Source organism: Ambystoma mexicanum, chromosome 3p (assembly GCF_040938575.1).
Source record: "Ambystoma mexicanum isolate Mex_15411 chromosome 3p, UKY_AmexF1_1, whole genome shotgun sequence".
NCBI lineage: Eukaryota > Metazoa > Chordata > Amphibia > Caudata > Ambystomatidae > Ambystoma > Ambystoma mexicanum.
Window position 1 is genome coordinate 530,175,121 of NC_090925.1, and position 22,574 is coordinate 530,197,694.

The 22,574-nt window shown below is 48.9% G+C and overlaps 1 protein-coding gene across 2 annotated transcripts in view; it reads right to left on the reverse strand.

Annotated features, from left to right (window-relative positions):
• The window catches only part of LOC138580590 (protein-glutamine gamma-glutamyltransferase E-like), a 551,664-nt gene that overhangs the window by 348,751 nt on the left and 180,339 nt on the right, over positions 1-22,574 (reverse strand). The window contains exon 1 of one of the 2 annotated variants that reach the window (XM_069651251.1): positions 5,683-5,930. The exons of the other annotated variant lie outside the window; for it this stretch is intronic. Coding sequence (XP_069507352.1) covers positions 5,683-5,689 — 7 coding nt within the window. The 5' untranslated portion in view covers positions 5,690-5,930. Of the gene's footprint in view, positions 1-5,682; positions 5,931-22,574 lie in introns of those variants that run through there. 2 annotated transcript variants of the gene reach the window in all.

Below are 22,574 nucleotides of genomic sequence, written 5' to 3' on the forward strand. Positions count from 1 at the left end.
AGTTCTGCCTCGCAGAAAGGAAGTAATCCAATTAAAAGCTTATTGACCAAATTTAAGGTCAGAAGCAGGACGCATCAAAAGGACATTATGATCTAAAACACCAAAGGTGGCTGAGAGATCTAACAAAATCAACAGGCCAGACTTGCCCTCATCTAACGTGCAGTATACTTGATTGAATGTCCAGCATGGATGTTTCCATGCTACGCACAAGGTGAACGCCTGATTGATAAGTCCCTAATAGATTATGATTTGTGACAAACTGCTGTATTTGTGAATACACAATTTTGTCGAGAATTATCAAAAGAAAACTAACATTAGTAATATGACGGTAATTTGCTGGATCATCTGGGTCAAGTGAAGCCTTTTTAATAATGGGAGCGTAATACATTTTTCCTTCAACGAGCTTGGTATGAGACCAGCGGAGAAAGTCTTTCTTAAAATTGCGGCGATAGCCTGGACCAAGCAAGGAGAACAGTGCTAGAGGATTGGCCTTGATTGGACCAAGCAAGGGGAACCGTGCTAGAAGATTGGCCTCGATTGGACCAAGCAAGGGGAACAGTGCTAGAAGATTGGCCTTGATTGGACCAAGCAAGGGGGACAGTGCTAGAAGATTGGCCTTGATTGGACCAAGCAAGGGGAACCGTGCTAGAAGATTGGCCTCGATTGGACCAAGCAAGGGGAACAGTGCTAGAAGATTGGCCTCGATTCCACCAAGCAAGGGGAACAGTGCTAGAAGATTGGCCTCGTTTCCAGTAGGGTTCAGAGTCAAAGCAGCGTTTTGAATAATGGACCAACCCTTAATTAGACTCTGGCTGCTGTTTACATTCGTATAGAATAGCTCACATATTTCAAAGCAAATAGAATATGTAATAGTTATTTTATTCAACTGTGTACACATAAACGCGCCTGCACAACACATTGTTTGAACATCAACAGTGTAAATGAAATTGAAAACATTGCAGTAAATAAACATGTAAGTATAGAGGCTCAAGAATTAATAAAAAGGACACATTCAACAAAACACAAAACACTTATTCTTAAGAACTCCGTGTTTGGGCTCCTCTTTGTCTGGGAGGGTAGCTCAACGAGTTAAGCGCTCACCTGCGAAATGGGGACACACCTCAGTACACAAGTTCGAAATCACGAGCGACTGAGTCCTTCATTTTACTGAGATCCCTAAACTGACTAAGACCGAGTAACAATAACATCGATTATTACAGCTCCTAGAGGCAGGATGGTTGTGGCATGATGCACTGTATAAAAGAGCGGTAATATTGTTACTCCCCCAGAGACCAGACAGTAAATAATTCATTTGGGGATTGGCAGCCGAGATTCGAGAAGGCAAAAGCATATCCTCACTACTTCACATGAAACAAGGGAAACGGGTCTATCCGCATCAGGTGCAAGCCATGTGTTTATGGTGCATTCGGCCACGGCTCATCTGGAGCCCCTGTGAACATCTGTGGAGAGTCAGAGGGTGGATCCCAGGCTCCAGGAACTCCAGGCATGTGATTCCTCTCTCCTCTGTGGCTAATGGAGGGTGCTGTGGAGACCCTGGTGTCACTGGATCTGCCCAATGCTGTGCTGGTCACTACACATGCCAGTGGGCTGAGATGAAGGGGGGACCAGGGGCAGTGGTCGAAGTGTAAGAAAAGAAGTAGTGGAACTATGTTCCCTGCTAGCCTGCCCCGCTCCTCACACACAGTGACTGCAAGGCAGCGTGGCTCGCAGTCCTTTGAGCAAGTGTGACTGATTGGTCTTTATTTGCCAGAAGCTCTTGACTCGTCTTTTGATCGATACATTATCAAAACAAGCGACGAGCATGTGCACCCGTGTCTGGCTCCTCCCTCAGTTAGTTAGTTAAACTACGAGGACAGCTGAGGAAGCCCAGCACTGGTCAGTCGCAGAAGTAGCCTCATCAAAGTAGGCCCTTCACCTCAGAACACAAAGCAGCACTGGCCGCAGAACGCGAAGGGGTCCGCCATGGCCACACCGCTATTCAACCGATGTTTACGTCCTTCGACAGATGTGTTCAAAGTAACGCATCGGTAGTTCGCTCTTTTGCAGGTGGTGCTCATTTTGTCTATGTAATCACGTGCTACTTGTCTACATCCAAACATTGACGTATGTGTTCATCTATTTGCTCAAAGGGAAAACCAGACCCACATAGCTAAGCAGTGTGCCCGGCTCTTGATAAATCTGTTTGGGTGGAGAAGAGTCCCAGCGCCAACCGCGACCTACCGTGTGTAAGGTCACCAGATTACTTCATGTCACCATGCACAGTCTCTGCAGGCTGTGGGGTTTGATTTCTCCTCTCAGTTTTAATGTTGTGCTTGTATTTATAATTGCAGTGACTCAGTACTACAACTCCCACAATGCATTGGGTACAGCCATGAAAGCCCAGGACTGGAACACAGTGTCCCCGGTGGCATGGAGTAATCTGTCGCCTAATGCACCACGTTCAGGTCTGGAGAAAGGCTAATTTAGCAATCTCTGGGTTTCACAGGAACCATAGATCCCAAGCCTGCCTGTACGCCACTTTCGTGTGGAGACACTCTGCATGAACGCCTGGCTGAGCCTGAACACCGATTACATCGAGCTGCTAAATGCAGTCCCAACCTCACTGACAAATGTATTTATTTATTTAAGTCAACATTTGTAAAGCACGCGCACCCAACCCTGAGGCATCTGGGTGCTGTTTTCTTTTTAAAGTACAGCCTAAAGTACGTACATACATGCGTAGTAAAGTATTTAACAGTTCCGTTGAAATTTTAGAGTAATGCATACGGTTAACAGTACTGAGGAAAGTAGATATTTCGGGCGTATTTTGAGAGAGAGCTATTTTAGCTGCTCTTTTTCATGAGCCCTGTGAGGACTGTGTTTCAGCTCCAATCCGGCAGAGTTCGCTTTGATGGCGAGAAAATCCTAAAAAGGCCTTTTAGGATGTGCTTGATTAGCCTGTCGCTAAATAACGTGTACCACTTCTTTTCCTTGCATGTCTGGAAATGGCTGCTAAGTGCACCTTGATGGATGAGTGACTTGAGGCCATCCTTTGCCAATCAGAGTAGGTAAGGGAGAAATTGCTCGGGAGTCATGTAAAGTGGCCTGAGCCTTTCCAAATACATGTCAACTCTTTTCATCTTCATTATTGACACGTCCTCTTTCGCATTCATTGATAAAGAAGGCAGTGATAATTAGTCTGGCTAGTAGTGGGGGCTCCCTCCCAGCCAACCAACGGAATTGCCAAAGGCCAGTTTAGATCCAGGGTTGGGGGCTGGTGGGAGCAGGTCACTGAGTGGCGACAACAGGGGGAAGGAGAAGGCGGGACCAAGAGGGAGGTGGGATATATAACGCCTGGTCCCTTGGGGGTGCACCCTTTTGGTGTTCCTGCCTTTTCACACAGATGTTTGGCAATCCCACTCTCCCGTCCCATTGCACAAAAGTTATACTGTCTAAATAACGACCGGTCATCTGGGGGAACTCTCTGCCGCCGGCAGAGAGTTGTGGCGGTATCACAGGTCGATCCACTTGAAAAACGGAAAAAAGAAAAAGGGATTGTGAGGAATGAGAAGAAGGTGTCACAGTAAGGTGGGGAAAGGAAGAAGCGGGTGGAATGGATAAAAAAAGAAAATAAGGAAGGGAAAGTACCTAGAGGGAAGAGTGAGGACTGGAAGTGCCCGGTGGAGAGGGAGGTTTAAGGTGGGTAAGGCAAGGAAAGGAGTAAGTGGCTTGGGAAAATAACTTGCCTGGGTAGGGGGTGAGGGGAAGGGGCAGGCAACTTGTGGAATACATAGAACAGAATAAGGAGGCAAGGGGCGGGGAAAGGGTTGAAAACTATAGAGGGAGGAAAAGACTCAGAAATGTCAGGATGGAGGGGCAATAGTCAGGGGGGAGGGGCCTGTTTGGGGGAAGAAGGACAAGTTCGTAATAGGAACAAAAAAGATCAATGAAGATGGGTAGGATGAGAAATCGAGAACTGGGAAGTGAAGTAGAATAGTTGCTTACGGGACAGAAGGGGGGAATAGTATATGGCAGGGTAGTCGGGAACACCAAGCGTTAGCATTAGAAGGCAGACGGGTGCAACAAGGGTAATAGCATTTAGATGGAAAGAAGGTACGGGATGTTTGGGACAGGAATGAAGCATAGAAGAGAGCGGGTAATGAGAAGAATGTGTACTGTGAATAAAGGCACCGAAAAAAGTGTCGGCGGGGGGAAGTGAACTATGAACACAACTAAGTAATGGCCTTGGGTAGAGAGGGGATGTTTATGGAGGGACGGGCTTAACCGGCAGGGTCCTCGGGACACTGAAGGCCGGGGAGGGGGAGGTCCTTAAGAAGCCCACCCGTCGTAGAAAAGCCTGTGGTGTGGTGGAGAAACGGATCACCGGTAAAATAACTCCTTGGCTTTATGCAAATAAAGCTTGTTGCGGCATTGTGACTTCCACCTTGAAAACTGGTCTTGACTCTTTATTCCAGGGTACATCCTGGAGGTTTGGGGCGTGTGGCTCGGGGGACGGGGGTGAGTGGTTTTGAATGAGGTAAGAGTGACTGTGTTTGGGGAGGTGAAGTTATGAGAGGACCCCGCTAAGGGGTGTACACAATGGCTAAGCCACAGTTATGTCCACTGCATCAAGCGATTGGAAAAGAGTATCAGCACACTGGAGATGTGGTTTCCAGGTAACTGCATGTCCTCGAGGATACTATGCTCACGCCCTGGACTTTGCTTTGACTATTTTCACCCTTTAATCCACTTATTATTGAAGTGTCCGGAGACTAAAACTCCCAGAATGCAATTGCTTTAGACAAGAACACCGCACGCTGAGGCAGTGTCCCCAGTCACCTGGGGTCGCCTGAGAATCTTAATCGCAGAAAAAGAGGCGAGTGATTATAGCAGCACAGACTTATTACTCTTCACAACAGGTTTCTTGATGTGCCCAGAAAGAGTCTCAAAGGAATGCAAATGTTTCATTGCGTAAGTTTTACCCACGTTTAAATTACCCTCCCACCCCCCTCACCAAACAGAATACTGCTGCGTAAGAATCACGTGGGAAACAGCCCTTCACAAATCCTTACCCACTCCACCACACACTGCACAGGTGTTAGTTAGTGGGTTCTCCCACGGGTATGAATGCTTCATTTGTTGACTATAGAACTTCAATACATGAGATTAATAGGGGGCTTCCACGCTGCGTGAACTGTGTGATCCTCAGCAAATTGCTCTCACGTGCTCCATTGTCTACCAATTGGAAATGCTTAAAACGTGGCTAACCCCAGCGTTACATGTCTATATTGACCTGGTGATACGTGAATATATAAATAAATATGCCTCGGGATAGTCTCCACGCTGCAAATATGCGTGTTGCCTTCGTATTGGCAAAAGAGTTGTGGAGATACTCGGATTGTCACCAGAACACAATCTGATGTTTCAGAATGCTCCTAGAAGCGGCGTTTCCTTGAAGCGCTGGTGATGCTGGCTAATTCCGAATGTTCCGATAACTGAACATTGAAGGTCTGTGGCACTATCTGCGCATGGCAGAATCCTTCATATCGGCACGCACACGAGAGGGGAATTGACACCCGAGTCAGAGCTGCGCAGGGGAGAAGAACGGGTCATGCTCGTGCACGTGCTGTCGGAAAGGCGGCCGCTAAACACGCCTCCCGCGAGCCCCCGGCATGTACTCACCGGTCATGCTTGCTCTTCACTTGACTCCCGCCGGATTCCTCGCCGCGGAAGCTCAGAGCACTGTGGGGAGTGACTTCCAAAGGCTCTGTGTGACCCGGGACACCAGCCTCTGCTTTTAATCTCACGCGCACGATTCAAATGGGAGCTGCCTTTGCACAGCTAATGCCCTGGTTTTGGATACAAAGCTGTGGGAGTTTCCGTGGACTGGACGAGTCTCGTGAACTTTCAGTGTGTGTCTCCAGTTTCACTACTGACAGATGTACAAGGGTGGGACGTGAGGACACTGGGAAGACAAACTTGAATCCGTGACTCATTTATGTAAACATGCTTGTGACTGAGGCGTCTAGTCTTGGTGGCTGATGAACCAGAGGTGGACATGTCGGAGTTTTGGTGAAGACTTTCGGACTGTGATTGACAGACACTGGAAGGAGCTGGAAGTTACACGGCACCCCCCATGCCCACAGTAGTCTCCCTGACACAGGACTCCCTGCACCCATCATTTATATGTATTGCTTGATGTCATCACGCGTGTTTCTGTGTCCTTGTATCACTGTCCTAAGCTGAACCACTCACGTTCACCTTTTTTTTTTGTTCTTTGATCTAAATATATTGTCCCCTCTTGTTATTATCGAAGCACACACGGTTCCGCGCAACTTTCCTCTATTGAAACATATCACTGTCACTCTTTTTCACCTTTGCTTACACCCAACCTGCACCCCCATGCGTCTGCAGTGTGCAACGTGACACACCCTGGCTTCTTGCCACAGGTCAGTTGTAGGTGGTCTGTAGCTATCTGTAGTTTCTTTAAATGAATCAAGGCTCGCGCACCTACGTGCATGCTCTGACCCCACGGTCTGTTTACTTTTTTTAATGTTTCTCCCCGCCAGTATCCCGCTGTAATGGAGTGATCTATTTCAAGCCGTTTCTCCACTCGCGGGAACATTCCAAATAGACGGCATTCATTGCCGTGAGCAGGCAGCATTTTCAGCAGGTATGTTTACTTCACTGAGGGGTACGGCTAATGCATTCACTGTCTCTACGTTCATTGATACTTAAACAATCCATATCATTTTCGTTTTTAGATCAAACAGAAACTCATTAGCTTCACAGGTACTTCATGGTGGAATGACCATTTACAAAACGTCACCGCCCCACTCGTATGCCTGGCACTGAAGTAATACCTTCGGTAGGTAGCAGCTCCCTACTTGAGTTACCATTGTGTGCACCTTTTTAATACTAGTTGCAGCCTTTTTATCTTTTTTCCTTTTCACCTGCATCTCACAAATAACCTAATGGGAACGGCTTTAAAGTACTTTGCTTTTCTAAGCACGCCACTTGCACCAGTTCTTGTCCTAAGACTTCCACATCTAATGAACGTGGTATTTCTCTCTTAGGTCACTGTTCTGGTGTTGCATGCACACTAGGGCTAGTCAGAGGGGACACTTCCCGGGTGACCCTTTCAGGAGCTGCGAATGCCCGGTTATGCATGTCAAAATGCCCACTATCTGATTTTTTACCTATATTAGTTTGTACATTAATGTGGGCACAACCCATTTATCAAATTTAGTTTGGTTGTGCTTTAGGGGGTGTACAAACGATTGATCATCCTGACGAAGGTGGTACACTTTTTCCATATCACCACCGAAATGCCAGTTTTGCCACTGTCCATGCACGAGGCTTGTGTTCACACCCGTGACAAGTGAACGTGGTTCACCACGCTCTTTACCACTCACGACAGCGGATGGCGTATTACTGTGTATCAGACTCATCATTTTTTGTTGTGTATTAGCCTTTTTCTTATAAGCTTTGAGACAAGCATTTGTGTAGCATCAATTCATAAAACAGTGCCTTGGCTGATTATCCGTGATCATAGACTGATGAAACCACCAACAATTAAGTCAGGGAAAGGTAGCTGCTCACGGCACAGCCAAGACGTGAAGTCCTACTGACAAATTTAGTGCCTTATATACAACCACAGCAAACAGATATTGAAAATACTCCAAAGGTGTGGCGACTGCTCCCAATCCTGCTTCGCCCTTTTTTCCATGTCCATCATAGGCTCAACTCCCCCAAGACCTTTGAGTCTGAGAACCGCCTGCCCTTGCAGGTATTTCCGGGCTGGGGGAGTGCCGTTTGCTGGGGGGAAGTTGAGCCCTCATTGCTACCGCCAGACACCCCCGCTGTTTTAGGCTCCCAGGAGGCGCTGGTCCGAACGAGCGAATCCCCTTCCGGTTTAGCAATGGCTCATTCGGAGTCTGTCTCTTATCATTGGTCGCCACAATACCGCCACGCCAAAGGTGGGTTACCGCCCACCGTGGCTCCCCCCCTTTCCTTGCTCATAGTTCCAGTAGTTTGGTGCACACATTCCAGAAAAACAATTCCATTCCCTGTGCTGATAAATGCACTCTGTCTCTTAGGTAGTACTCCATGGATTTGAGGTTGATCAAACCATGTCTGATGTGCTGAAAACCCCATAATTTGCAGAATTTAGCCATTGCCCAATTCAACTTTCTCCTTGAATTTTCCATGGCTGCGTGACTCTCCGCACCCCTCCACTCCTGCCTCGGAATGATTTTGGACCATACGATCTCGGTCTCCCCCATTTGTGCTGACAACTTATGTTAAGAAGACATCATTTCCTTCTCCTTCAACAAGTTCCCCCTCCCTAAACTAGTCAGATCGTTGCCACCGAGGTGCACCACCGGGCTTCCGCTGCTTACCCAGCAGTTTGTGCATGTGCACCCGTAGTTGTGACTATTTCATACCTGGCACCCCAAGCCATTGCACCCAATATTTCCCGGCGATCAACTCCTCCTGCTTGGACATCCAGCTTGCCCCGGCCCTTGACACAAATGAATGGCACACCACCCAGACAGACCGTCGCCTTCCTCTTGTCGTCGCCACTAGAGAGGAGATTAGGAGGGAAGCCATTAGCACTACATTTTTTCGGGCCTGAAATATCTTTTGAAACAACCAGATTTCCAACCTCCTATTTGCTTGATGGCCTCTGTGCCTAGTGCTCTGCCCGCTGCTGAGGTGGCTGCCCCTATCCTAAAGGATTGAGTCCCGTATACCCCCGTAGAAAACCCAGCCTTCTCCAGCGCCATGTCCATCACTCTCCTGAACTGAAAACGGCTCAGTGCTGACCCATTGCCATGCATTAGGAATAGCTCCCTGCTTCCCGTGTGGACCCTCCACTTCAGATAAGTGGATACCCACCCCACTGGACAAACCGGGCTGGCACGGGTGCCTCCTAGTGTGATAGTTCTGCCCTTCCCATTCTGGTCAGTCTTGGATTTCCTAATAAAAATGTACACCTGATCACCTCTTATAGATACACCGCTCATCCTCAAAAACCCTGATCCTTTACCTTCCTTATTTATGGGCACCAACTCGCTTACCCTTAGAGCCCCAAAAAATGCCAGTGAAAAGGCCGCTGTAAACAATGCTTTCTCGTATTCATCCCTACATACCCCCACCAGGCTCCTGATCATCTCAGGCAATTTCCCCACATCGATAGACCGCCTCTTATAGGGCTTGGTTTTTACCTGCTTGGCCCAACCCTTCATTTCCATGACAAAATAATGTTCCTTCGTGGGATTGGCCCTGCCCCTGCCCCCCCAATTTGTAAAAATGTGCAATGGCAGCCAAATGGTAGACAACCCAAGATCTGGACCTTCCTTGTTGCCAGCACCACTCCACAAAGGTCTGCACGGGCAATTCCATCTGAGATTCTGGCAAAGTGCTGTTCTGAAAGGCTAACAAGCGCTCCCAGCACCCTCTGTATCTTCTTACAGTGTCTGGTGCCAGTGCAGAGTTGATCAATGAGCTCAGATCTCCCCAATCAAGCCCCACCACGGTGCTTGGAAGGGTGTCATCATCGTGCTCGCTTCTGGATGGTTTTCCCGAAACCTTGCCCACTGCAAACGAGAAATAGAATCAGCGGCCACATTTTTAACTCCCGGGATATGCCGTGCCCTGACCTCTGTTTTCAGCCGCAGAAGGCTCCTTGTGAGCTCCCTGAGTAGTTTAAGCACTCTGCCATTCCTGCTTGTCCCTTGATTAATAATCTGTACCACTGCCAAATTATCAGATCAGACCATCACCTTCTTATCCTGCAGCTGCTTGGGCCACAGCTTAAATGCTGCTACTATTGGGAACAATTCTAACAGTGTAATATCCCTGGTGATCCCTTCCTTCTGCCAATGTGCCGGCCACGGTTGCCCGCACCAACTACTCCCTAAAATGGCAACGAAACCAAGTGCCCCAGATGAGTTGGTGAACAGTTTTAGGCCCTTTTTGTGCCCCAAATCCTCTCTCCGCAGCAACACCCCATTGAAGTTGTCCAAAAACTCATCCCAGATCTTGAGATCCTCCCTGACCTCTGCCCCCAGTCGTACGTGCTGCCCTGCATGCGTAGTCCCACCGCTTTTAGTTCCACGCTTCTTGCAAAAACCTTTCCTGCTGGAATAACCTTGCCTGCGAAATTCAGATTGCCTGCTAAAGACTTTAGCTCCCTCAGCGTGGCTTTTTCCTTGCCCAACATTCCTGCAATATCCTGTTTCAGTTTTGCCACTTTGTCTTTAGGCAGCCTACATTCGCCCGCAATTGTGTCAATTTCAATCCCCAAAAAGGTCAGTGTTGTGACTGGACCGACTGTCTTCCCGATGGCCAGTGGGACCCCCATTCTGCCATCAAACCCTGAAATACCCCCATAAGGACCTCACAGTCATGCGTCCCTTTTCTCCTAATAAACAGAAAGTCATTGAGGTAGTGGAGTATCCCTCCGACCATGGACCTTTGCCGTACTGTGAATTCCAAAAAGCAGCTGAATTTTTCAAAATAAGATTATGAAATTGCGCAACCCATCGGTAAACATTTGTCATAAAAGTATTCTTGGAGAACCTTGAAACCTAGCAGGTGATAGCTTTCCTTATGTATTGGTAATAGGCGGAATGCAGACTCTATGTCCGCCTTCCCCATGAGGGCTCCCCTCCCGTTGCTTTCACCATTTCCACTGCCTCATCAAGCGATGCATAGTGTACCCGGCATTGCTCCCCAGAAATGCCATCATTAACAGACTCGCCCTCTGGGAAGGATAGGTGTTGGATCAACCTGTACTGGTCCACCTCCTTCTTGGGCACCAGACCCAGAGGTGACACTACCAAGTTCTTCAGAGGAGGAGAGGTGAACGGGCCCGCCACCCTCCCCAACTGCAACTCTTTCCCCACTTTCTGTGCCAGTACCTCGGGCATTGCCAATTCCGACTTCAAATTGCATACCTCCCTTGGTCCCACGCTTCCGGTGAAAGGGATCTTAAAACGGCACCTGAATCCTTCCCACAAAGATTTTGCATCGCCCCTGTCGTGATATGCATTTAAAAACAGAATCATGACCTGCAAACGTATTGGTGTTGGTAGGTGTTTTTTAATCATGCTTGGTTTTTTCTTTAGGTTTGGCACTGCCCTTAGACTTCCCTTCTCTGCTTGAGGAGCTGCACCCCCCTGAGCTTGCGCCCTTTGTGTGCTTGAACCTACATGTATTCCCATTGGTGCATTTCCCTTCCGCGAACAACCAGCATTCTGCCTGCTCCTCCTGGTAGCTGAAACGGTTGTTCCAGGAGAAGTTCCCTCGAAAGGACCCCCTCCCTCTGTGTGAGTAAGCCCCCCTGCCTTTACCATAATGTGGCCTTTCTCCCGATACCTTCTCACCCAATGGCCTAGGCGGTACCATTTTAGCTATGTACCCGCCCACATCCACTTCGTCCCAGGTCAGTGCCTGCCATACCTGCATCTTGAGTCTAAAACCCCTGTCATAGTTAATCCAGGCATCGCCCCCATGTTTCAGGTACTGCTCATGAATGTATTGCTTGTATGCAATCATTGCCACCCCATCCTGCGGGAACTTCTCTAACATGATGGTGGCATACATCAAAAAGGCCCTTAACCAATTATGAATCGTGAGCGCCACCTTAGCTCTCTCCCTCTCCTTTTTTTCATTTTCTCTCTCTGTTGGTTCACTAAAACCTTGACCCACAGGTTCCATCCCGACTAGATCCAGTATTTCCAGAAACTCTTTCCTCCATATCCGCTCTTTGTATGCTGAGAGGATGTGCCACACTAGAGCATTCACCACCACGCTGGCAGGTGCAAATCTTGCATGGGCCTCCCATACACCGTGGCATAGTTTACCGGCTCTTGCGCTTACCCCATGATTGGTGTCCCTGCTGCCACACCTCCCTGGCCCTGAATCACTGTTGGCATCCTGACATTATTAGCCCCCATTCCGCTAGCCCCTTGTCCTCACCAAGATGTTCCCCCAGGCTGAGCGGCAAATGAGACAGTTGACCCTCCCCCACTCTGTCCTGCTACAGGTCCCGTGATCGCCCGACCCTCAGCCACTACCCCTTGATCTATGACCATGTTTCCCCCTTGCTGATGGATTGCCTCAGAACCCCTGCCCACCAGGTTCAAAGCATTAGTATTATTACAAAGCATCTGTCCATTCGCCCCATTCCCCCATGCTCTCATACAATCCATGAACATACCTTTAACCATCTCCAAGGTAGTCTGACCCTCAGCTGCTACCGCCGGTGTGGCTAAAGGTGTGCCACGAGGACCTCCCATCTTCCTTGGAGCCTCAGCAGGTAAAGGCGCCGGTGTGGCTGCAACCTCCTGCGCCCTCCCCCTTCCCTCAGGGGTGTCTCCCTTCCGTTTCCGTGTCGCTTCCGCCGGTTGCTGGCTGTGCTTGGCTTTTGTGGTCATCACCCTCTTCCTTTTGCTGGCTGGCTCTTCCTCTTCCATGAGCTCCTCAATGTCCTGCCCCTCCTGGGAGTATACCTCCACCCAGGCCTCCTCCACTGGCGTAGGTGGGAACAACAGGGGTGAGTCGGCCCTCTGGCTGCACCCTGCAACTTCTGCCACCATTTGAGATGCCATCTGTTGCATCCAACTGGTGCCATATTTGTCTGCCGCCATCCGAGCCATTGCAAGGAAAGCCTCCAGGTCATCCTTCTGCTGTCCCTCTAGCCCCCTCTTCTGTCCTTGCGCATCCATACCCTACTCCGACTTGCGTAGTGCAGCTCAAAGTGACTACACAATGTTTGTTGCCTGTTCTGCACATTTCCTGCAACAGAGCCCGCTTTGCGCAGCTCCTTTTAAGTTCTACAGTTGTTTTTCTAGCAGGCCTTCACACCTGGCCTACGAGTCCGCTTTGTACAGCTCGCTGCTCCCTTACTGCTAGTCCACCTCTGCCTTTTTGCTGGCAGTTCCGACTGGGCCCGCTTAGCGCAGCTCTTGTTGAACTTTAAAAACTTCCTTTCATGTCCTTTGCTCAATGAAAATAATGCAATCCACCAATTGCAATTGAGCACCTCTTTACACTGTCCCTTTTGTGCTCTTTGTTCCCTTTAAATAATGCGCTCCTCCCAGGGGCAGGCCCATGTTGTGAGTTCGTAGGGATAGCCATGCAGCCCCTGGCCTGATCTTACCGGCCTGCGTTGCTTTCTGGGCCGCCGTAGGATCCGCCTCCTTGATCAGCTGACCGGCGCCTCCTTCCGGTGAGCGTCACTCGCTCTGCGATGTCGTCTTGTAGCCTCCGCTGCTCCTCTGCTTTCTGCTCCTGTCCGCGTCCGATCCTCCGGCTGGTACTCCCTGCTCGACCAACAGCTGCATGGGGTAGAACCAGGTACGTGATGTCCCCGCAACAAAATCTCTGTACGCAAAGTCCAAATGACAGAAAACGAAATCCTCTCCTTGTTGGCGGGTGTCCGGCTGCTGAAAGAGCTGCAAGTGCTCCTGTGCCGGACACCCACTGCTTATGAAGCCCTTGTGATATGGCTCACTCAAAGCAGCTGTATCGAGGTGTCTATAAGAAGAGACCCAAAATATAGGTGTAAGCCTAGAGCAAAAGGTGGTCAACTGATCATCATTGGGTTACTTTTCACATCTCCCACAGCCAAATCAGCCTGACAAATCTATGCATTCTTCCACAAACAATGACCTACCACCAAACCATATGCAAAAGTCTTGATGGAACATCCAGCCAACGTTCAGGTGTGCTGCAAAGTAACTTTCTCCTCAGCACCTGAACCAATATATTAACTACTAGAAGGCACACCTTTTTCATGCTGCATATGGCTTACAAGCATCCACAGTTATCTCACTGTAGAGGTAGCTTTTACAGGACACAAAGGCATACCTCTTTGACTTCGATGGATTGCTCAAAGACAACATTGATGCATGTGGAACAAGAGTTAGGATGATTAAGCCCTTTATCTGTCCAAGTTCAATAAAGTACAATTTAATTACCTGTAAACCATGTTCTCCATCATGGGTCTTGCATGGATTCACATGCTCATCACCCCTGTTGGCCATCTGGGTCGCACACAAAGTGGCAGCATGAACCAAGAATAGCATAGAGGGGAAAGAGGGCGGGTACACATGTGAATCCATACAAGACCCATGCTGGAGAAGAAGTGTTACAGGTAAGTAAGGGGTACCTTCTCCAGCATGGATTCACATGCTCATGAATACGATTACAGAGCAGTACATATACACAACCACGGGTGGTGGCAAGGCTCACAGAAGCAATACACTTACCCCTTGAACAGACTCACCCCAAACAAGCAGGTTGTGTTGCACCACTAGGTTGACCCGGTTCTTCTCCCTGCAATCCCTGTCGACAAAGTAGAATTTCGTTAATGTGGGGGTAGACCTCCATGTAGAAGCCTTGCAGATGTCGAGCAGGGAAGCACCAGAGAGAAACGCTGTTGTTGCTGCGATGGATCTGGTGGAGTGAGGTCTAAGCCAGCCTGGAAGCGGTCTGTTAGCCAGACGATGACAATGCATGATACAGATAGAGAGCCAATTGGATATGGAAGCCTTAGACAAGGCCTTCCCATGTCCCACAAGCCCAAATTTGACAAAAAGCTGGGACGTTTTCCGAAAGTCTTTGGTGCATGCCACGTAGAACTTGAGGGCACGGGCAATGTACAGCAAATGCAACGCCCTTTCAGCAGGCGTAGAAGAGCTGATGAAGAAAACTGGCAGAACCAAAGTCTTGTTGAAATTAAAGTCAGATGGCACCTTTGGCATGAAGCTGGAATGAGCCTGCAGCACCACCTTTGTGTACAAATACCGCTGCTTAAAGGAGAGGGCCTGAATCTCCCCCACCCACCTGGCCGAGGCTATCGGCACCAGCAAAGCAGTCTTCCACAATAGAAATCTCAAAGGAGCACGATGCATTGGTTCAAATGGAGGCACCATGAGCTTAGACAGGACCATGTTCAGTTCCCAAGCCAGTGCAGGAGCCCTCAACGGTGGGAAAGTCCTAAGGAGACCCTTAAGGAAGTCGTTGATGAGGCTTTGCGACCACAGGGAGAGCTTGCTTGGAGCCTGTTTGTACGGGGATATTGCAGCCAGATGAACCTTGATGTAGGCATGAGCAAGAACAGCTTTAGCCAGCGAGAGTAGCTCTGGGAGGAGCTGCAGAGCCATTACGTGCACCAGCATGATTTTCCACTCCCGGCACCACACTGTAAAGCGCTTACACTTGTGCCTATAGTATGACAACATAGAGGGGGACCTGGCCTTGGCCGGGATCTTCTTGTATTCCAATGGCAGGGAAGAGTGGCCAAATTCTAGGGATGCAGGAGCCAGGCCGTGAGGCTCAGTAATGCTGGTCATGGTGCAGGATTGACCCTTCCTCTCTGTAGAAGAGGTCAGGAAGTGGAGACAGCTGGATGGGCAGAACCACCGACAGATGGAGAAGGTCTGAGTACCAGATCTGCCTCTGCCATGCCGGTGCAATGAGGATCATCCTGCAGTGGCAAAGTCTGTGTGCGTTCATCACACGTAACAGTAGCGGAATCGGGTGGAAGGAATACAGGATGAGCCCCTCCCAGTGGAATGAGAAGGCATCCCCTGGACTCCTCGGCTGAGCATATCTGCTGGCAAACCTCCAGCACTTGAAGTTGGCAGCCATCGCAAAGAGGTTGATCAGATGAAGACCCCACTTGCTGAAGAGGTGAGACACCTGCACTTGTTGAAGTCACACTTTAATGTCAGAACTGCAGCTCCCTGCTGAGCAAGTCTGCTATGATGTTCTTGACACCTGCTGGGTGAAACGGAATGAGGAACATTTCTTGAAGAATGGCCCAGTGCCAAAGGGACTGGGCTGCCAGGAAGAAAGTGGGGGAGCGCGTCACATCCTGCTTCCTGATGTAAAACATGGAGGTGGTGTTGTCCGTGAAGATCTCCACTACTTTCCCCTGTAGCTGAGTTTGGAACGATCTGAGGGCCCAGAAGACTGCCAGTAATTCTAGGACATTTATGTGTAACTCCTTTCCTCTGGGAGCCTGAGGATTCTGGCATGGGTATGTCCTGTGTGGGCTCCCCAACCCTCTAGAGAGGTGTCAGTAGTGGCTGTCGCCTGGTATGGAGGGAGCTGGAAGAGGGCGCCTTGAGTGAGGTGTGCCCTAACCGACAACCACCACTGAAGAGCATGACGGAATGCCTGATTGAGGGCGGTCTTGTCTGTCCATGTGCCCGTGACCTGCTGCCACCTGGCATCTAGGAATTCCTGGAAGGTGCCACATTTTGAGCCTGAAAAAGGGAACCAAATGGTTGCAGGAGGACGTCATGTCTAACAGGAATTTGATGGACCGCACTGCGTCAATAGACGCTGCAGAAGGCTGATGAACCTTTCCAACAATGGCTTTCACCCTCTTCTCCAAGGGAGTCACCAGACACGAGATTGTGTTGAGCAGGGACCCCAGGAACAGAGCTATCTGATATGGAACCACGCAGGACTTCGGATAATTGATGGAGAATCCGAGCGAAGTCAGAAGGTGTGTGGTCTCCGCCGTATGCTAGGTTACCAGTGCATGGGAGCAGGACCAGTTGAGCCAGTCGTCCAGCTAAGGGTAGACATGGATTCCCTGGTGGCGTAGATGCACTGATACCGGGGTCTTGGTAGGATAGCCCAGAGGCAATGTGCTTGCCTTGGAAGCAAGACGACACGAAGCAACACAGGTCTGATCCCCAGGTCAGCGCTTAGAAACCTCTGGGTATTAAGCGTGTTATAAATAACCTATCATATCATATCGCATCAAGCATGGTGAATACCCTCAGAGCTGATTGCAGGACGATGGGAAGGGCCTTAAATTGGTAATGCCGCCCCTGGACAACAAAATTCAGGAACTTCTACAGTGCTTGCCATGAATGGGGATGTAGAAGTATGTGTCCTCCAGGTTGAGAGTTGCCAGAAAATCCGCCTCCTCCAGGTGGTCAAGGACGTGCTGCAATGTGACCATCATGAATTCTGGGGATTTTAGGTACTTGTTTAGGCGTTGCAAGTCTAGGATCATCGCCACCCTCCTGACTTGTTTCTTACCAGAAAGAATTTGAAGCGCTGAGGGACCGGTTAATTTGCCCTTTTTGGTAGCATGGCCTGAACCTCCTGTAGCAGATGGGCAATGTGAAGTTCTTGACACATGACATAAGGAAAGCAAGGGCACCTGTCTTGAAACTCTAAAGCATGTCCCTGCTCAAGAACGTCCAGCACCCATCTATCCATGGAGATCTTTTGCCACTGATCAACAAAGTTGGATAGCCAGCCTGCCACTGGGGTACGAAAGTGGGAGCGCAGGCCCTTTGCTGGTTCAGGCCTGCTTGGGAGTCTATGTCCTGGATGATGGACATTGACGACATTCAATGTCACTGGCATAGGCCTGGGAGTGACCTCTGTAAGCCTCCTGGGTAGTGGAGTGGGAGGACTGACGATATGGGGTAGTGTACTCCTAGGAGGATCTGGAGACCCTTCCGTTTGGGGAAGAAAATGACGACCTTCTCTGCTGCAGGGTCCATTTCACACTTGATGGCCTGGAGAGTGTCATCCACGGCCTTCATAAATAGGTTGTCCCTGTCAAATGGTATATCAATGACTTTGGTCTGCACGTCTGTCTGGAAATAGGTGGTCTTCAGCCAACCCTGGCACCAGAGAGACACACATCATTCTCCATCTGGCGGAACCCATAGTCTGCTATGTTGAGCGCAACAGTGATGGCTTGGTCTGACGCTACTTCTCCTTCTGGTGTAGGGCCACGACTTTGCCCTTCTTGTCATCAGACAGAAAGTCCAGGATTGGGACCCAGCTTCTATCACAGCTCCCTGTCGTACCTTGACAGTATGGCCAGGGCTTTGGCAGCCTTGATGGTGGAGGCTGCTGTGGTAATGAAGTGCTTGCCAGTCGCATTGAGCTTCTTGCCTTCCTGGTCATGGCACACTATGGATAACGATGAGGGGGTCGATGACCTCTTGCTGGCAGCAGCCAACACCACTGAGTCCGGAGGAAACTAAAACACCTGGGGGGCAAATCCGGGACCTGGTACTTCTCCAGCCTGTCACATTTCAAAGGTGTGGTATTTGCCTGTGCCAGTATCTATGTGAACTGACTCCTCTGCCACAGGAGGAGGGACCATAGCAATGACCCAGGTGTAATGGGTGCCCAACGGGGTGGTGTCAGCTGGCTCAGAGGAGACTCAGAGGAGGTCTTGGAGGACTCTTGGCTGGACCAGGAACAGGAGCAGCATGCAGTTTCTGCTGATTCTCCACCACCAACGCATGCAGGGTGGTTAAAATGTCCAGGGACTTTTCCCTTGGTGCAGGAGCAGGTGGTGCAGTTGCAACTGGAGCTCATCTTAAGCCCCTTGGAGGGCTAAACGGCTGGTAAGGCTCATGGGACGGTGATACCTCAAAATGCTGGGGTCCCTGGCCCTCTTCCTGGTCTGAGTAAAAATATTCAGGCAGATCCTCCTCAGAACTGGTGTAGATATGTGAACCCCTATGGGATTCCAAATGAACCAGAGGAGCAGCCTTAGTAGACCTGAGAAGAAAATCCAGAGCTGTAGGCAATTCTCTCAACTGATCCTAGTCTTTCTGGAAAGACGCTATGACAGGAGCCTGCGGAGTAGGAATAGGTACAACTATCGAAGGCATCATGGTGAGGACCAACGACGGGGGTCTAGGAGGGAGAGAGCGCCTTGGTGAGGCATTCGTCATAAAGATGACGGTCATTGACAAACTCTTTGTCGCTCAAGGACGACTCATTTTCTCCGACTTCGGCCGACAAGATTGTCAACGGGGAGCTCATGGCCGAATTGGATGTTGATAGGGTGACAGTCCTGGTCGTTGACGAGGAGGTCTTCGATGGGGTTGTGCTCCTGGTGGACGAGGCTGTCATTGACAGGGTTCGCGCTGCAGACTGCGTCGATGAGTGCCGTGCCATAGAAGGAACCTTCGAAGATCCGCTATTCGACAATTTATGCTTGGCTGGTGTCAGCGACTTGGAGGCAACCCACCAGCCAGCAGGCTAACCATCGACAGAGACGGTGACGGGGAACACCCCCTTCCAGAATTTGCTCCCGCAGCCACGGAGACCGTTGACGAGGATGCCGATGGAGTGTTGGATTTCACCTTCTTTTGGATCTTCACAGAGGACACATCCACAAAGGACCTCGACCTTTTCTTGCCAGAGAGAGTATGCTCAGAGGACCTGCCGGTCCTGGATGAGGCATAACTGTGCTCGGAGGCCACGTCACAGGCCTTCCCCTCCTTGATTCATGTCACCAACCTCCGGTGGTGATCCTTTTTGGTCTTTGACACGAAAGACTGGCAGATGTTGCACCTGTTCGTGTTGTGGTCAGGGTGAAGACTATAAAGGCACTTGAGGTGCCAGTCCTTAATGAAGATGTTCTTCAGGCCGCAGCTGTCACAGGCCCTGAAGAGGCTCTTCTTCTTAGCATCAGACATGGTCGAGGTGTCGAGATGTAGGCCCAAACCTGGCCTTGTTGGTGCCATGGGTTGAAGATCCAATGGCGGATTGAAGATCGTTGCCGACAACGGGTCTCCACTGCCAGTAATAACCTCATGTCGGTAGACGAAGAAGAGATGGAAGAAATCTTCTGAAAAAATTGAAAACAGTAAATAACCTATGATTTTCGAGGGGCGAAGCATGCGGACCTTCAACAGTAGAAACGTGCAGTAAAATGTGAAGATGGCCACCACAGGTGGAGTTTAGGAGGATGAGTGTCATTGGCTGGGGTCAGTATGACCTAAAGAACACTGATAGGCTATAGGGGAAATGAGCAGTTTAAGGTTTAAAGCTAAACTGCATTCTGTTTACCAAGTATTCTCAGCCTGACGACAGGGAAAATTCAGGAGCATGTGAATCCATGCAAGACCCCATGTTGGAGAGCTTTACCATCAAAAGTGGGTAACACTACTGACATTGATTATAACACCACTTAAATGTGAATCTGCTTAAAGTGCTATGTAAATCAGCTAACAATGATTATGATAATGATGATTGCTACTATTGCATCTGCTAGTACTACTACTTCTTCTAATATCACCATCAAAACAACTTTATTTCAGCACTATTACTAATAATATTGTTGTTAATTTCATGATTACTATATAGTCAACATAAGACCTTAGCTCAATCTATCCACTGCTGTGCTTCTCATTATCCTCTTCACTGCTCTCTCACTACCTCCAGGCTGCCCGACTACACTGCACTGATGATCCCAAGCAGGAAGTGTCTGTCGTGGGTTGATTAAGTTATGTATAAAATAGCACAGTAAACAAAAGGCTTGCATTTGGACTAATATGCAAACTGGCAATTCCTTGCTCATGTCTTGGGAGGATAGCTCAGAGGAATAAGTCTTGGTTTTAAGAGCTAATGTCATGATCCCCTAAAGTGAGTTCACACAGAGTGCACGATAAACACTATCTGGTTAATCCCATCAAATTATCAGCAAATTCTGTGCCAAATCTAAGTGTTTATTGTGGCGGCTACATTTCAGGCACAGTCATTGGTTAATTGCAGAAAAACCTGTTGTTCTAGTTTTAATAATCATAGGCACAGGTGTATTTGGAAGCAGATTTGGAAAATCAGGTTGTTCTTCCCGTCTACGGAATGAATCATGTAGAGACTAAACCGTGTGGGTTACTGATTCATTCTGCTCCGAGAAGGGAGGGAGAGAGGGAGGGAGGGAGGGAGAGAGGGAGAGAGGTTTTAATTGTGTCACAATTTAGATCTTTGACCACAGAAAAAGATTGGAAGGGGTGATGTGGAGACAGAAAGTTGACTAAGCGGCATACCACTTGGGCGCACCTATTATGCTCAGTTTCCAGTCTGGTTAAATTCATTGCACTAAGGAGAGATGACTGTATAGAGTTTGCAAGTTGGCGTTGGTGAAATTAATGACTACATTCTGATCACCTCTGGACCTGCGTACCCTGATAGAATTGTGACTGCATTGTGGTCACCTTGTACCCTGTGCAACCCGATTGAACTGTGAATTGTAATTGCTTTTAGATAGCCTATGGTCCTGCAGAAATGGTGAATTGTAATTGTTTTTGGCCACCTTTGATCTCGAGCACCTTGCTTGAATTCTGACTAGCTAGTATTGTGCCTCTCCTGTTGTCGCTATTGTGTATGTGGTTTCCCTTGGGTCAGTTACCAGAGTGTTGGGCACTGGTGGGTCTCATGTATGTAGTTGCCCCTGCTCTTGGGGCGTTCTTAAATAAATCATCTTACCTGCAAATTACCTGAACCCCCGAGAACTTCCTGTACCACCTCGTTACTTCTGACTAAATTCAAGTATTTTCGGTACTGCACACCCTGACTGAATTGTGTGTTGTAATTGGTTATTTGGTCGCCAATGGCCCTGCTCACTCTGATTGAAATGTGTTTGCTTTTGGGTCACCTATAGCCATGTGCACCCTGTTTAATTAACCTACACTCCCCTATACATCTAACACTTAACTCGCAGTCTATTCTTTTGTGGCTGCCAGCCTATGGAAACTGTTACTCGTTAACCTGTACGTGTTGGTCACAGTCAAACCTCCAAGGGGACCCTCACCCTCCTCCTCATGTTCATCGTGTTATTTAAAAAAAATCTTGGTGTGGTATGTCTTAGTGCTTTACAGTGCTTTTCACTACCTATTAAGCACACCATCTGCATGTTCCAAGGTCTGAGTTATGAGAGTTACAAGATTAGATGACCTCCAACCTATCCACTCATTTCCACCGCCCACGTATCCCAGGGCTCCATATGCCAATCTAACTCTCTCTTCCTCCTCCTCCTCACAGTCCTTTTGCTTCCTTTCACTCAGGCTCCCAGATTGGTACGACGTCCTTTCATCGTCAGCCATTTGAAAGCCTGCAATTTAAACGTGCACAAAAGTTAATCTCATTTGTTTGGGGGGGGAGGGGCGGGAAAGGGCCGATAAGTGTTTGGGGGGTCGGGTATAGTTAAAAATAGGTGGGGGAGGGGTGTTATTGGGGGAGGACCCCCCCCAAAAATTCAATGAACTTTCATACACGTTTAAATTGAAGGCTTTGAAATGCCTGACGATGAAAGGACATAGAACCCTCTAATTAACCCCTGCTCTGTCCCATTGCACCTGCATACCCCCTGTACTGAGCTCCCCATTCATATTCTCTATTCCCCCCCTAAAGAGGCACTTTGGCCACTCACCTCTCCCATACACTGACCACTCTAACCTGATCAATCCTGTCTGTTATCAAACCGTGGGCCTCTGGAATTCCAAAACCATCTACAAGACAACCCCTTTCATTGCTGATGACTTCAACGCCCACCAATTGAAACCCTCTGTAATGTCCTTCACTGAAGGCCGGATTTCCCTCTGTAACACTGATTTCACTATATTTTCCCACTCCCCTCTACTCTCAAAAAATGTATGCTGTTGATCTCATAATCTACAAGATCACACCTTCTACCCCACTCACCCCTCTGACTTTACTCACTCCTAAAAACAAACAGCTGTCCAACTCCTGGTTCCCAACCCTCTCATCATCCTAAT